Genomic DNA, 16,600 nt, shown 5'->3' on the forward strand with positions numbered 1-16,600 from the left:
CTGGCCTTGACAGATCAGATCATGGCAAAATAAGTTGGTGTGCATTATCGGATTTGATAATAGCTGCAACTTTATTTTTGCAGTGGTTGAAACAGAGCAGAGTGTTGGTTATTTGTCCACCTACTTGTGACATGGGATTTAGCTTGTCACCTTTGCTGAGAACTCCAAATTGACAGCACTCATCGATAATGTGTATGGCTTGTGAACTGATTGGTTAAACCTCAGAATCTTAGATGTAAGGCAAGTACCTTAACTTCTGGTATTTAGCTGTTTTTTAAAAAATATAAATGCACTTTGGTTCAATATATCATATAACAAATGAAACCTGTTCCACTGTCATTTGTTCCATGGTTCAGAGAGGAGCAATTAGAAAATGAACTCCATTTTTAATATAAAGTTGCTGGCTGAAGGTAACATTTGCATCAAGAATTCAATCCCTGAATTTTGTTTAGACCTCAGCAATGTTTCCACAAAGGTGCTTGCGCGCAGCGTCGCAGCAATCGGAACGGTCACGCGCAGGTCGCTCACTGGCTTTCACATTGTAAATACCGCGCACACGTAGAAATTTAAAGGGACCACGCATTAAAAGCAACAGACCATGCAGAACAGAGCGCAGCTTACAGGGAACATTGGCCCTCAGTACAGGCTAGATTTTGTTAGAGGATGTGTATTGGGCTGTACTATAGCTAATCACTACAAATTAGAGGAATTGTGTTATTTATAGTCTGGTCAAATTCCAAATGCTCTAACCATGACAGTTGACAACTAGATGAATTATATAGATAAAAAAACACAAAGAAATGTCAGTATATGTGATATTGAACATTATTCATTGATATGTGTTACTAAGCGTTGAACCATTAAAAGAAAAATGTAACGTTACTCTCTTTTCTGTCACTTCATGAATTATATATTAATGCTGTTGGTATTGGCAACTCTTTCTATTAATTGGAACTATTTAGCTTGGCGTTATTATATGAGAACACTTCCTCTGTAGTGTGCTATCACTATATATGGATCCAATGTGAATTCTAACATTGTGAAGTTATATCACAAAAGTACTTAAGAGTATAGATTCATCTTGTTCAGAGGTTTTTTTTCCTCCAAACTGCATGTGTGAGGGGTGGAGCATGAGAAACCAAGGGAAGTACAGGACTGGAAAGACTCTGCCATCTATTTCACAAGTCACGAGAAGGTGAACCAGTTTAGGGGTATATTTTATGCACTACAGGCATTATTTCCATCTCTTCACTCTTCCATATCACCGTGATTTAGCAAATTAACACTTACAATTCCATCTTTAGGTGGCAAGAAATAAGCACTTGTGCTTAAAGACATGGGCACTTTTAACATTGAAGGTGTGTGCTAAATGCTAATCTGAAGCAGGGCAGCTCCATAGTCCAAATGGCATTGGAGAAATCAACTATTATGCGTCTCATAACGAGCTGTCTCTAGACCTCCTTTTCACTCATCAATCGCCAGTCTTGTGGCTCTGACAGACCTTGATTTGGAGCAGTGGCAGAAATGAAGATAAATAGGCAAGCCACTGGTTTAGTGTTTGAGCCCCGTTCCCCAGGGACACCAGCTTAAGTGTAAAAGTGCCTTGCAAGTATGTTTTAAAAAGTAAGACTGCACCATGGGGGGTGGGAGGGGGGTGGGGAGAGAGGAGGCCAGTCAAAGTACTTGGTCTGCTCCCTGGCCTAGCCAAGGTGGCCACCTACAGGTCCAGGTTGGTCACAGCCCACGGGGGGCTTGTCGCTCTGACTGCCTGACTTCTATTCTGCGGGCTTGTCCGTGCCCGGATGGCCCTGGAGAGGGAGCACGCGGTGTCCGTCCATACGCATCTGGTTTTCCACAACCGGTGGGCACCGAAGGGTACAGAGGCGATAGTTGTCATCCACAATCACATTGTGATTTCATTATTATTTGTGTAATGTCACTGTACTGTACATAGTTATTATTGTTTGTTTTATACTTTTGGTACATTATGGGCATTTGTCATAACTGTTCCTGCTCTGTCTGGTGACAGTGGGGCCACATTGCTTATGTTGCAATTCTTTAGCGTGATTGGACGATATGTTTCTTTCCTACCTTAGTGGTGCCTAAAAGGAACACGTGTGCTGATTCTTGTATTGGTGTATCAGCCGTGGCTCAGTGCACTCACGCCTATGAGTCAGAAGGTTGTGAGTTCCCCAGGGACATGAGCAGACAATCCAGGCTGACACTCCGAGTGCAGCACTGTCAGAGGTGCCTTCTTTCGGACGAGACATTAAACTGAGGCTGTGTCTACCCTCTCAGGTGGACGTAACAGATGCCACAGCACTATTCTGAAGAAGAGCAGGGGAGTTATCGCCAATGTCCTGGCTAATATTTATCCCTCAACCAAAAATCACTAAAAAAACGGATTATCTGGTCATTATCACGTTGCTGTTTGTGGAACTTTGCTGCATGCAAGTTGGCTGCTGCATTTCCTACATTACCACAATGACTACACTTCAAATAAGATCATAAGAAATAGGAGCAGAAGTAGACCATCTGGCCCCTCGAGCCTGCTCTGCCATTCAATAAGATCATGGCTGATCTGATCTTGGCCTCAACTCCACTTCCCTGCCTTCTCCCCATAACCCTTGACTCCCTTATCTCTCAAAAATCCATCTATCTCCACCTTAAATATATTCAATGACCCAGCCTCCACAGCTCTCTGGGGTAGAGAATTCCAAAGACTCACAACCCTCAGAGAAGAAATTCCTCCTCATTTCTATTTTAAATTGGCGACGCCTTATTCTGAGATTATGCCCCCTAGTTCTAGATTCCTCCACAAGAGGAAATACTTACCCTGCATCTACCCTGTCAAGCCCCTTCAGAATCTTATAAGCTTGAATAAGATCACCTCTCAGTCAATGAGTATAGACCCAACCTGCTATAATGCAATATAAACAAAGAAAGTACTTAATTGGTTGTAAAGCTCTTTGGGATGTCCTGAGGTTGTGAAAGACGCTATGTTAATTCAAGCTCTTTTATAGCCCGACCTGCAGAGGTGTTCTCTTGCAAGCCGGGGGGCCACGATGTTTCAAGGCCCGCCACTCCAGCTCTTCTTTGTAGCCCAACCTGCGGAGCCCCTGGAACATCGTGGCCCCCCGACCTGTGAGAGAACACCTCCGCAAGTCGGGCTATAAAAGAGCTGCAACAGCATACCAAGTGTGCGATGATTTCGAGGCGGGCAACTGGGAGGCGTTATCAAAACCCAGGTCACCGTTTGGAGCGTGGGCAGGAACATCGGCGGGGCCCGGGTACAGCGGAGGAGTGGAAAGGTCGAGGCGGATGAGCGACGAGAGATCGTGGCTCCAATTGGAGTTCAGGACTCGAATATCGGGTCCTTCATTGAAACATCTGCGAACTCATGTGGAAGCAAGTCATCCTCGTTCTAGGGACCGCCTATGATGATGATAAATTCAAGCCTTTCTTTTCTATCAAAATAGGTACGCGACACAAAAGTCCCTTTTATATTGTTCTCAGCTCCCAGGTCCTTTAGCTACATCAGTGTAAACCTGCTGGATTATTCTTAGACCAGCAGCAGTTAAGACCTGTTTTCTACTGGGTCAACCTGGCTGCTTCTGGTCTCACAGGGACTGTTAAATGCACTGCAAGCAAATCTCAGTATTGCTGTCATAATGCACCATCAGGGTGTTAAATTTTGTTTTAAAATGTTCCTATGAAGTGCCTTGGCATGCTTTACTATGTTAAAGGCGCTATATAAATACAAGTTGTTGTTGTCAATGCTCCATCCATCAAGGGCCAAAATTACAATTGCTAGTCTGTTAATTCAATTCCCCACTTACCACCAGTTCACATGGAGACTGACAGCATGCTTTAAAGTAAATTCAGATGACCAGTGCTCGTAGGCTGCTCTCCCAAGACTCGGCCTACAATATGGTTCAGAATGGTCAGTGTTTAAAAGTTACACTTTGTGAATTACTACCATTAATATCTGGAAATAGGCGTCCATTAACCCGGATACATGGGTGATAATGTCAGGAAATAAATGTAGTAGACACAGTAGACATCAGCGTCTCCCTGACAACGGAGGCAGCACGAGCTTGGAGCAGCTGGAGGGAGATTTGAACATCAGAGTCTCCCTGACAATGGAGGTAGAGCAAGCCTGGAGCAGCTGGAGGGAGATTTAAATATCAGCGCCTCTCTGACAACGGAGGCAGCGCAAGCCTGGAGCAGCTGAAGGGAGATTTAAACATCAGCGTCTCCCTGATAACGGAGGCAACTCGAGCCTGGAGCAGCTGGAGGGAGATTGAAACATCAGCGTCTCCCTGACAATGGAAGCAGCTCGAGCCTGGAACTATTACAGGTCCTATCAAGAGGACAACATGAGAAATAAAAAGTAATAAAATTGTGACATCACAAGGATGGAGGACAGTGATTGGTTCTTCAAGATTAACTGAATCATTGAACAGGGAATGAATCGTAAAGATAACTAATTATTGATTTAATTTGCTTCAATTGCTGATTTTCTAATTTTAACTTAATTTATAATTATGGTATATATTATTTAATTTTGTTTAATTATAATTAATCTTTATTATACTGATTTTACTATTGTATACTCCTTATTGTATTATTTACAATGTAATTTGATTTCTTTTTTTCGCCTGTGTCTATCTGCATGCAATTTTTTGGCTGCTGCTTCAGACCCGAGCCTTCAACTTTTTACACTTCCTTCTCATGCCTTTTCTCTCTTTCCCTCAATGGTCAATATCTAACGTGTTGTAAAATTGTTATGAAGTGCCTTGGGACATTTTACTACGTTAAAGGCACTATATAAATAAAAGTTATTATTAGAACCAACTTTACAGTTCACGGTGGGGCAATTACAGAGCCAGTACTGCGGTTCTGTACTTCGGCCAGACTTCTTTTGGAGGAGTTATGGGCTACATTTGGGGAAGTAAGACATCCTGTGGACCATCAATTAGTCTCAGTGGAGAAAATCCCACTCCTGCTATTAGAAACAGGAAGAGGCCATTCAGCCTGTTCCACCATGCAATTAGATCATGGCTGATCTGTATCTTAACTCCACCTACCTGCCTTGGTTTTGTAACCCCAATATCCTTTGCTTAACAAAACTCTAACAATCTCAGTTGTGAAATGTTCAATTGATCCCCAGCCTCAACAGCGTTTTGGGAGAGAGATCCAGATTTCCTCTAACCCCTGTGTGAAGAAGTGCTTCCTGACATCACCCCATGAACGGCCTGGCTCTAATTTTAAGGTTTGTTCTGGACTCCCCCACCAGAGGAAACCGTTTTTCTCCATCTACCCTAAATTGGGGTACTAGTGGAGCAGGACTCAAATAATGGCCAACAATCACTCTATACCATTTATCTTTCTTTCTACTACTATCTAACACCCAAGGCATCTTGGAAACTGGTGATCTGCTGAATATTGAAGTGCTCCGCCCCATATATAAAACACAGCTTCTAAATTACTCCACTGTGATGTAAATGCACCATGAAACACTGTTTCCTTCCAATTTGGAGTTTTCAAAATAACAACATCCTTAATGACATTGAAGACAAAATTGGATTCACTCAGAGTGCAAACCAGCTTAGCTTTAAGAAATGATGTCCTCCTCTTCTGCAAAATTCTTCATCCTCCTTGATCACCCTTGCACACTCGAGCTATTCTTGGCACCAGGAGTTTGCTATTAAATTCCTTCTCTTGAGCTTGGAGCACACACCTCAGGAGCATATATTCTTGTTATATAGTATTGATCCAAAATGTATTCAGAAAACATTTCTTGGCAATAGCGCATATAAGCAGCATAGAGGTGATTGCACTTGTCTCACATTCCTCAGAATGTGGAGGTGAACACAACAATGTGACCATTATGGTCAAGAAGGTCATAGTCTCCGGATAAGGGGTCGACCATTTAGGACTGCGATGAGGAGAAATTTCTTCACTCAACTCAGAGGGTCTTTGAAATTTTCTACCCCAGAGGGCTGTGGATGCTCAGTCCGATTATATTCAAGACTGAGATCGATAGATTTTTGGTGTCTAAGGGAATCAAGAGATATGGGGATATGGCAAGAAGCTCTTTCCTGCAGCTATCAGAGGAACAATGCAACGTGAATACTCATTTTCCCAAAAGATGCACTCTGTGACCCATGTAAGATACTCTATAGAATGATACAGCATAGAGGGGGGCCATTCGGCCCATCATGCCTGTGGTAGAGCTATCCAATTAGTCCCACTCCACTGCTGTTTCCCCATACCCCTGCAATCTTTATCAGTATTATTACTAATACCTTTCTTGTTTATTCCGCACTTTCTCTTTGTTGAATATCTTTATTCAGATAATGGGTGCTGAGAATATCTTTGGGGAACTGGCTTGAGGGAGTGCTACTCAAATACAAGTTAACTCAATAATGTTTTAGTTTTAACGGTGGTGTTGAGGCAGCACTCTTTTAAACAATGGGGTACATTTACTCCTCCAAGTCCTCTGATGATGTAACGCAGTAATAAAACTAGCTGTTAACCTTAGTCACATTTCTCTGTATGCCTGTGTTCCTCAGATCTTATTTCCACCCCCCCCCCCCAAAAGGCATACAGTGTTAACATTCATTCTTCAGTTTCCTGAATAGAAAAATGTGTTACATTTTGAAAATGTAGATACAACAACTCCCACAAACCAATGTAGCTATGAAATTTTACCTTGAAACCAAAAACTGCAGTCTATCAAAAGCTTTTTAATGCAAGTAACTATTATTACTCATGTTTTGTAATACTGTAAAAGTAATAAAATAAGTTATTCTTTTATTTTCTAATTCTGTTTCTTTTTCTGGATTTTCGGCACTATTGCGTTGGTTTATTCAGCACAATTCAGTCCAAATCAGCGTAACCGCCGCAAAAGATCACGGAATTTGAATGGCAATTTGCATTCAGCGCAACTCCAGTTTACGCGATCTTTTACACTAGTTTCAACAACATGGTGCTAGAAGCCGGCTCCGCCCATGTAACTGGCCACGGCCCCAGATCAAATTAATCACTATTGGGAGTTTCCGCTAATTGTGCCTGTTTGTGGGCCTTCAAGGAGGCTCTTAAAATGAAGCTGGTTCTTTTGGGCATAAGGACACTAATAGGCCCGTTTTAAAAGCTTTTAAATGTGAATCTTGTTTTAATTTACTAAGAAACTGACGAATGTATCCCAATATTAAAGCAAATAGTTTTATATATTTTTTAATGAATTTCAGTGATTTAAAATCAGGTTACAGACATATGGTGGTTTGACACTGTGATTAAAATGCTTATTTTTTGTGATAAACTTATTTTCAGCTGTTTTAATTAAATTTCATCAAGTTACCACTTCTAAATAGATGAAAGGTTTTTTAAAACAACATTTAAAAAAAATGTTTGTTCAACAAGCTTCATGGCAGACTGCATTTACCGATATGCAAATAAGTTTGAGCGGAAACTCGGGGGTGGGGGGGAGGCAGAAAACACTTTGCAAAACGGGCGCAATTCTGGGCACAATTGCACCAAAATCGGCAATCACACTCAAAGCGGAAACTCAACCCCGCAGTCTCCAGATTTCCTACTGGTTTCTATAATTCTCTTGTTTGTTCATGTGTGAAAAAACTTGTTTTTTTTTTCCGCTCTGAACTCGTCAGTTGACATTAACTCCATTCCAACTTTACTTTATGCCCTTTGCTAGTAATCTGTCGCGTTGGATTTGCATGGTTCTGTGGTTGCTGTGTATGCAACCAATCACCCTGTACCCATCTTAATTGTCAAATGCTTCCGGAATAAAAGAGTAAAGAAAATCATGGCTCCTAGGGCAGATTATTCACAGAGCGTGATTTCTCTGCTGGAAATGAGATATTTCATAAACTTCAGCTCCAGCAGATGTCAAGTTGTTTAAAACTTATGGGATAACAAACAGTCATGAAAATGTTCGCTATTATTATGAGCTGCACTTTATAATAGTCACTGCGCTGACTCTGTAACTGTAAGTATGCAGCCGTTAAGTTTTATTTCTTAAGACTCTACATTGCACCATGCCTTTTTAATGAAGCGCCCTCATCTAACACACAGAATCTTTGTGCTGAGAATGGAACACTTTTGCATTTTTGACATCCAGGTGTCAATTTTAACTCCCTGCACTTGGCGGAAACCAGGCGGGGGAAGGAGGAGCAGCTTTAACTGAGCGTGAGATTGACCTGCTTCTTTCCCGCCCTGACCTGCAGGCAAGGAAATCTGCTGCAAGTCGGCGGGGTCCTCTTTAAATGTGTAAATCGGGCTCCGATTATGTCATAATAGAGGTCTTTAAAATGATGAAAGACTTTGAGAGAGTAGATAGAGAGAGAATGTTCCCACTTGTGGGAAAGAGCATAACTAGAGGCCATCAATATAAGATAGTCACCAAGAAATCCAATAGGGAATTCAGAAGAAAGTTCTTTACCCAAAGAGTGGTGAGAATGTGAAATTTGCTGCCACGGGGAGTGGTTGAAGCAAATAGTACAGATGCATTTAAGGGGAGGCTATACAAGTATATGAGGGAGAAGGAAATAGAGGAGTATGTGGATAGATTTAGATGAGGAAAGACGGGAGCAGGCGCAAGTGGAGCATAAACGCCGGCATGGACTGGTTGGGCTGAATGGCCCGTTTCTGTGCCGTATATCCTATGTGATCTGGGACCCGGTCTGCCATTTTCACCTGAGGCCTGAGCAGGGGAAGACAAGTGGCCTACCTGCCAGGCCAAACATGCCGGGAATAGCAGACGAGGTTCAATAAGGGGAGTTTTACATTTTTTCACAGGGTTCCCTGTGGGCCCGGGGAGCAGGAAGACTGCCCTTCGGTCAGGAAGTCAGCAATCGGCAAAGCGAATAAGGCCTGGCTGTAAAAAAAAATTAGCCAAGCCTGCCTGCCGACTACAGCTAGGCCGCATTCCCGGCCGGGTGTTAAAATCAAGCCCCTCCCTCCACCTGCATCAAGCACTTCTACAAAAGCAAAACACTGCAGGTGCTGAAATCTGAAATAAAAACAGAAAATGCTGGAAATACTCAGCAGGTCAGGCAGCATCTGTGGAGAGAGAACCAAAGTCAATGTTTCAGGTTGATACCTTTTCATCAAGCACTTCTAGTTCAGTTACAATATGGGTCAGATATAGAATAAAGCTCTCTCTATTCTGTCTTAACTGCAAATGTAGAAAAGTATTTGCTGCTGCATTGAAAACTTTGTCTCCAAAATTGAAAGGATGGTGGTGTAACCTATTACACAATCGAGTGCTCCTACAGCATGCATCCCTTTAGTGACTTAGCTAGTCTTTTACGGGCCAGTTATACATGCTTAGATTTGTACCTGTGGAGCGTAACACAGGGTCAGCAGACAGCTAGCTAAAATGTTATCTCTGCTTAGGGCCAACAGAGCTTTGGACAAGCACCTGAAATATCAGCTAAATGTTATTAGGATCAAGACAACGTTTAAAATGATGTTTAACAAGTTCCCGGGTGGCCTAATAATTTTATAAACTTGGTTTTGCACCAGACTGTGGTAGCAGGTGTGAAGCTAAAGCAGTGCAAATTTCTTGGAAGGAGCTGATCCCTTACTTTCGTGCACTTTGGAGCAATTTTGCACCCGAATTAGACGACACCATTTGTACTGATGCAAACCCATGCAGCATCAATGCGACGATAGAGTATAACTAGCCTATTATATATCGTACTCAGTAAGGTTATGCAAGAAAATATTTTCAGAAATTAATGTAACATCATGCAACTATATTCCCACTTAAACAACAACAACTTGCATTTAGATAGCCCCTTTAAGGTAGTAAAATGTCCCAAGGCGGTTCACAGGAGCGTTATCAAACAAAATTTGACATTGAGCCACATAAGGAGATATTAGGACATGTGCTGAAAGTCAAGATTTTTTCCCCCACTAAAGACAGTCCCAAATAGTCTTCGTTCTCAGAATGTTATGTTAATATCACCTACAGATTTGCAAAGTATAAGGCATTATAAACATTACCCAACATTACCCAAGCACACACGTGTGTTTACCCGACAATATAAGTAAGATAAAGTTTGCTCTTTCAGTATTACTCCCACAGCAAGCCACCGACCGCAGTGCAAAGATGAAAACCTACACTAGCCCACAAACTATCCAATTAGCAATGTGTTCTGTAGAAATAATAACCCTTCTATGGATATGGTATGCAGCTCAGTATAATGGCTGATGAATAGGCACCTAATCCTGTAAGTTTGGGCCACAAAGACAGAGAATCTAAGAATATCTAACAAATCAAACTTTTTTGGTACTCTCTTCCAATCTACGGTTATGCTTATCTTTCTTATTTTGTGGTTTTTACTAATTAACGCAAAACAGGAATATTATCGTTGATACACATGACAGACTACAACCGTTTCTTCCTCTGAAAATAATGCCTGCAGATCCAAACATTATAACACTTTTAAAACTCAATGGTGAGGCCACAATTCAAAAAGAGTGTGCACTTTTGGACCGTGTATCTTTAAAAAGTTATTGATGGGTTTGAGAGGATTCAGAGAAGAGTAACAAACGATGACCCAGGATGTGACAACTTAAACAGCACCAAAAACCAGGAGGTGACACATTCTACAACTTATCAACTAACCCAAATTTTGAGATTACATATTTTAATTGGCTTCAAAATAAAGATCCTCATAAAATCTGAAAATAAGTGTTTCGTTTTCATGGAATAACTTGCATTATTTTCAAAGGTTCATTTTTGTCCTTGCCTTCAAAATTTATCTGGAAAATATCAGTTAATATAGACACACTTCTCTAATCTTACAACACTTTGGAAAATGTGATTCTCAAAGTTCTCATCCTTGTTTTCAATTCCCTCCATGACCTCGCCCCTCCTAATTTCTGTAAACTCCTCCAGTCCCACAACCCCGCTCCCCCGAGATATCTACACTCCTCCAACTCTTCAGCACCGTACTGATACACGTTCGGAGGTGTGTAGACCTACATAAGTTACTGCTTATCTATTACAGCAAGCGACAGCCAATTAAATACTTTTGAAGTGAAATCACTATTGTAATGTAGGAAACACAGCAGCCAATTTGCGCATAGCAAGCTGCCACAAACAGCAATGTGATAATGACCAGCTAATCTGTTTTAGTGATATTGGTTGAGAGATAAATATTGGCCAGGACACCAGGATTCCTTCAGTACTGCACTAGAGTGTCAATTTTAGATTTTGTGCTCAAATTTCTGGAGTTGGGGCTCAAACCCACAACCTTCTGACTCACAGGCAAGATGGCTACCCACTGAGCCTCAACTGACACCACCCAGTATTAAAAATAAACAAAGAATTAAACGAAGATGTGTTCACAGATAGAGCTTGATTCTCACTCTGTCCAGTTTGCAACCTGAGTCACAGCCCTTTTTATAGTACAGGTGTTAGAACAGGTGGATGAAGAAAGGGGATAAAGATGCAAAAGTAAAGGGGGAATTTGCCCAAATACTTCTAAAATATAAAATTAAAAACATATACTTTTAAGGTTAAAAAATATGGAGATCTTTGAACATCTGCAATATTCAGTGTGTGCATGAGGAGAATTAAAAAGGAGCGTCTAAATACATTCATTATTTTGCTTTCTACTGTGGCTACTTACTTACAAGTCATACTCTCTGCACTGTTTTGTTCCTTGCATGAAAGAAATGGCAATTTATTTGGCTGGTATTTCAGTCTGAATCATTCCCAACATTGCAGCCTTTGGTTTCGGAGAGACATGTTGAGAACGCTCGGCAGTCCCTCAATTAAGAGCAGTTGTGTTACTTGTTTTTTGTGACCAGGGACCGTTTCGGGAGGCATTGTATACCAAGATATAAATGTTTCAATTCAATGTCAGGTGGGTGAATATTCTTTTTGGGGATTTTTGTAAAAATACATCCGTCGTGATGACCGACAGGAATAATTATGATATTACTCGGAATAGGGTTAACTTTAGTTCAGGTCAAAACCAGACAGACGGTGGGATAGGGGCTTTCAATTGGCAGCAGGTCTCGGGATTGAAGTTAAGTCCAATCTATTCTGTCTACTTTTACCTCTATACATTAATCCTTCGTCCAGCTTACTTCCTCTATATTTTTCACAAATCCTACCTTCTGTAAGGACTCTCGTTAGTTTCTAGATTGTGATTTTATATTCTGATGTATCATGATTCTAGTTATCAGGTAAAAAAAAAACCCTAAAGCTATGTGCACATTAAAATGATCTAATCCCCTTTCCTGTTGATCTATACAGCCAGTATTACTGTCTACTGATTAACCACGTTTTATAGATAGAATGGCTCATAGCTTGAATTAGTGAAACAATCCTCTTAAAGGTAAGAGGCTTGCAGGCTACAGACAAATTTCTGCTGGCTTACGGCAGAACAATAACTTCTAAACTGACCCTTGTGTCAGACAAGTGAGGTTGACTGAAGTTGAAATTAATCTTTTACCTTTTGAAAGGGCCAGCTCTGTTCGGCATTGGATGTTGGAATAAATTGCTTCACAATCCCAAAAACATGGGGGCTGATTTTCATCTTCCGAGTGCCTGCCAGCTGGTCGGCAGGGGTCGGGAATTCCTGCGAAAAACTGGTTTCACGCTGGTTTAAGACCCCGTTCGATCGCCGTTGGGGCCTGGGTTGATGTCAGAAGCTCCTCACCTGAAGAAAGGTGCTGCGAGACTCTAGCATTGGACAATCTTAGATGGCGCTCACTAGGATGGGCCACTCACATTTGAAACACCCTCCATGTATATCAATGACAATGAAGGAATTCGCCGGTGGGTAGATTTTCCACTTTGGACACAATCGGGAAACTGGGCGCAAATTGTGCTTGAAATTGCGCTGGTTTTCCGAAGTGAAGTTATGGTTCAGGTTTATGCCCAAACTCATTTACATAATCTCAAATGTAAAATCTTCCATGAACCAGCACAATCGGTCAGCTTAACAGAACAGAATCTTTGTTTGCACTAAAAAATATTCATTGATGTATTTAAGTGTGGTGACCTTAATAATAATTTTTAATATGTAAAACTTTTAAACCATACCTGTGTGCCTAAAAAAACAAGCTTAATTTGGAGTGCCTCCTCTAACGGGTGCAATAGACGGAAACTCGCGATGCTCAGTATTTCGATCAGGGGGCGGGGCCGGTTTTGTGGGCAGGGCCGGTTTCCGCCATGATGTTTTGTTAAACCAGTGTTATAGATCGTGGAAACTCGATTTACACTGGATGTAATGTGTTTAAAATTCCCCGGTTTTTTGTGCTGATTTCAGCCGGATTGTGCCGAGCGGAAACTCAATTTACAGGGTGGGCTTGATCCGACATCCTGGTACTTGGCGTGGACCACATTCAGAGACAGCTATTTGGACACACCGGGGGATCTAAATTGGTTTGGGTTTCACCCATTCTTTGGGCGTAACATGGAAACAATTTTCACTATTTACCCACAGAAAGGACCCCTGGTTTCACTCACCCCTTTACTGGCTGATGCTTTCACCCATCACATTACTGCTGATGCTCCTGGTTTTGCAGAAAATGCTGGTTCCCACGCCCACCCCATTCTTCTCTCTCCCACGCCCAATCCCAAGTTTGCTCTCTATCCCAAACCATTCGCCCGATCACCCCCGTATCAATATCAGACTTAGCGTCCTGACCCCTCCCCCCCCATCCAAATCTGTCTCCCGAACCCCCCCCCCTGCCCATCCAAATCTCAATCTCCCGACCCCAACCCCCAGTTCCAATCAGACCCCTTGAGATAAAGGCTAACATTCCATTAGTCTTTTTAATTATTTTTGTATCTGTCCACTAGCTTTTAGTGATTTTTTTCATATGCCTCCCTAAAACTCACTGCTCCGCCACAATTCCCAGCTTATCACCGTTTAGAAAATACTCTGATCTATCTTTCTTAGTCCAAAGTGAATGACCTCACACTTCCCCACACTGAACTCCATCTGCAATCGTTTTGCCCACTTGCTTAATCTGTCTATGTCCCTTCACAGCTTTCTGCTCCCAACTACACTGAGTTACCATGGCAAAAATAAAAACAGCAGCACACTGCACTTACACTGTACCTTTAATATAACAACACATCACAAGGTGCTTAAGTAAAAGGATTTCTTTTGCGGGGTGGGGGGGGGGGGTGGTAGGGGGGAAGAAGGGGAGTAAAAGACAATGTGGGAGATAGGAGAAGAAATAGTGGAGGTGACCAAAGACAGGAGTGAAGAGGTAGGTTTTGAGGAGACTCTCAAGATGGGGAAAGACTTAGCAAGGGACCGAGATCGGGGAAGGGAATTGAAGAGTGATGGTTGAAGGCTTTGCTACTGATGTTGGATGGGAGGAATGGGTGACACACAGTCGGCCATGTTTGGAAAGCAAGAGTGAGACCTGGGACACAGGGCTGCTGAAGCCTGCAGAGGTAAGTTGGGGCAAGGCCATTGAGGCATTTCTAAAAGAGGTCACAATGCATTGGAGGATGGCAAACAGTTGAGAATAGGAGTGAAAGGTGATGCGAATTTAGTAGGGGGCATGTTGGGAGTTTATGTGGAACTCAGGAAGTCAATGCAGACAGCACTTCAGCAGTTGGAAGTGATGATGGTATGGATGAGGCTTTTGAGTGAATGGTGTAAATATGAACATAAAAACATATGAACATAAGAATTAGGTGCAGGAGTAGGCCATTCGGCCCCACGAACCATCTCCACCATTCAATAAGATCATGGCTGATCTTCGACCTCAACTCCACTTTCCCGCCCGATCCCCATATCCCTTGATTCCACTAGAGTCCAAAAATCTATGTATCTTAGCCTTGAATATATTCAATGACTCAGCATCTCCAGCCCTCTGGGGGTAGAGAATTCCAAAGATTCACAACTCTCTGAGTGAAGAAATTTCTCCTCATCCCAGTCTTAAATGGCCTACCCCTTATCATAAGTTCTAGATTCTCCAGCAAGGGGAAACAACCTCTCAGCATCTACGCTGTCAATCCCCCTCAGAATCTTATATGTTTCAATGAGATCACATCTCATTCTTCTAAGAATATAGTATCAACCTATTCAATCTCTCTTCATGGGACAACCCTTTCATCTGAGGAATTAATCTAGTGAACTGTTGTTGCACCATAGGTGGGCAATTTCACTGAGGTGGATATAGGTGCAGCAATTGTGTATGGAATTAGGTTGCAAGATACCCTAGTTGTTGTCTTGCTGGAGTATGAATGAGTTCTTACCCTCTGACTGATCCTGGGAGTTGCCCATCTCCATTTCTTCTAGCTGGGTACAAGGCTGGCTAAGGATTTTGCTGTCTTCAGGTATATCTGGAAAGTAAATATTAAAAAAATGCGAATTAAAACTTTTGTAAAATCCTAAGCAAAAATGTATCATGTCCTGTTTTTAAGATGCCATGGTACCAGTTAGATGGCAAAAATAATTATTGGAGATAGCTGGTATTCCAAACAATGAACCAAAGTAATGGGAAATGTACCATTCTGGGTGTATTGCATGAAAATCTGAATTTAGCCCAACTTAAACTGCTTCAAAGTGGGAAACCTTTTAAAACATGCAGGTCCCTTCAATGTATAAACTTCTTCATCGATGGAGTCCATGAACTATATACAGAAGCAAGTCACTGAGAAAGTATTCATTGTGATTTCAGTACATTCTGCATTTTGCATTGTCTTTGGTTGTGCTAAATGTCTGACGTTAGTTCTTACCCTCAATCTGGCTGTCCATGTACACGTCACTTGGTTTAGAGTCATCATCATGACTTACTAAAGGTGCTGCAAAAACAAACACAATATTGAATAGTCATCAGATATAAAAACTGGTAATTTGCATTGAAATTCTCTCTCAATATGGTTGAACAATGTTAAAGTCCAATTTCTTGGGCTTCTATTTGCACACAGTTTAAGCGAAATAAATGCTGATTCAAGTGCAAGATTTGGGCGAGTGACAAGAGTTGATGAAAGATAGGGTAGTTTGTACCGATGTTATTATGTAGCCTTGAACATTTCAAATCTGCTACAGGTCTCAGGATAGGGGTCGGCCATTTAGGACTGAGATGGGGGGAAATTGCTTCACTCAGAGGATTGTGAATCTATGGAATTTTTTATCCCAGAGGGAAGCTGTACTGATTTGTTGTCATTATTTTTTCTAACAACAACAACTTACATTTATAGAGTGCCTTTAAAGTTAAAAAACATTCCAAGGTGCTTTACAGACGTGTAATTAGACAAAAATATCCTCACTATGTCCCAAAGTGCATCACAGCCATGAAAGTATATTTGAAGTGTAATTACTGTTGTAATATAGGAAAATGAAGCAGTCTATTTGGAGCACAGCAAGCTCCCACAAATATCAATGACCAAATAATCTGTTTTGATAATCATGTTTGAGGGATAAATGTTGGGTAGGACACCTGGAGAATTCCCCTGTTCTTTGAATAATGCAATGAGATGTTTTATGTCCACCTGAGAGGGCATAAATGTTTTACCTTAAGTCTTGTGTAGAAGCTGAGAGGTTGTTTCCCCTGGCTGGAGAGTCTAGAGCTAGGGGGGTATAGT

General features: G+C 41.6%; 1 protein-coding gene across 4 annotated transcripts in view; it reads right to left on the minus strand.

Annotated features, from left to right (window-relative positions):
• Nucleotides 1-16,600, minus strand: part of macrod2 (mono-ADP ribosylhydrolase 2) — a 1,460,169-nt gene that overhangs the window by 25,721 nt on the left and 1,417,848 nt on the right. For all 4 annotated transcript variants that reach the window (XM_070889818.1, XM_070889820.1, XM_070889817.1 and 1 more), the window contains 2 exons: nt 15,752-15,817; nt 15,269-15,355 (listed from right to left, as the gene is read on the minus strand). In XM_070889818.1, the coding sequence (XP_070745919.1) occupies nt 15,269-15,355; nt 15,752-15,817 (153 nt within the window). The remainder of the gene's footprint in view (nt 1-15,268; nt 15,356-15,751; nt 15,818-16,600) is intronic.

This window comes from Pristiophorus japonicus, chromosome 9, assembly GCF_044704955.1.
Source record: "Pristiophorus japonicus isolate sPriJap1 chromosome 9, sPriJap1.hap1, whole genome shotgun sequence".
Classification (NCBI taxonomy): Eukaryota; Metazoa; Chordata; class Chondrichthyes; family Pristiophoridae; genus Pristiophorus; species Pristiophorus japonicus.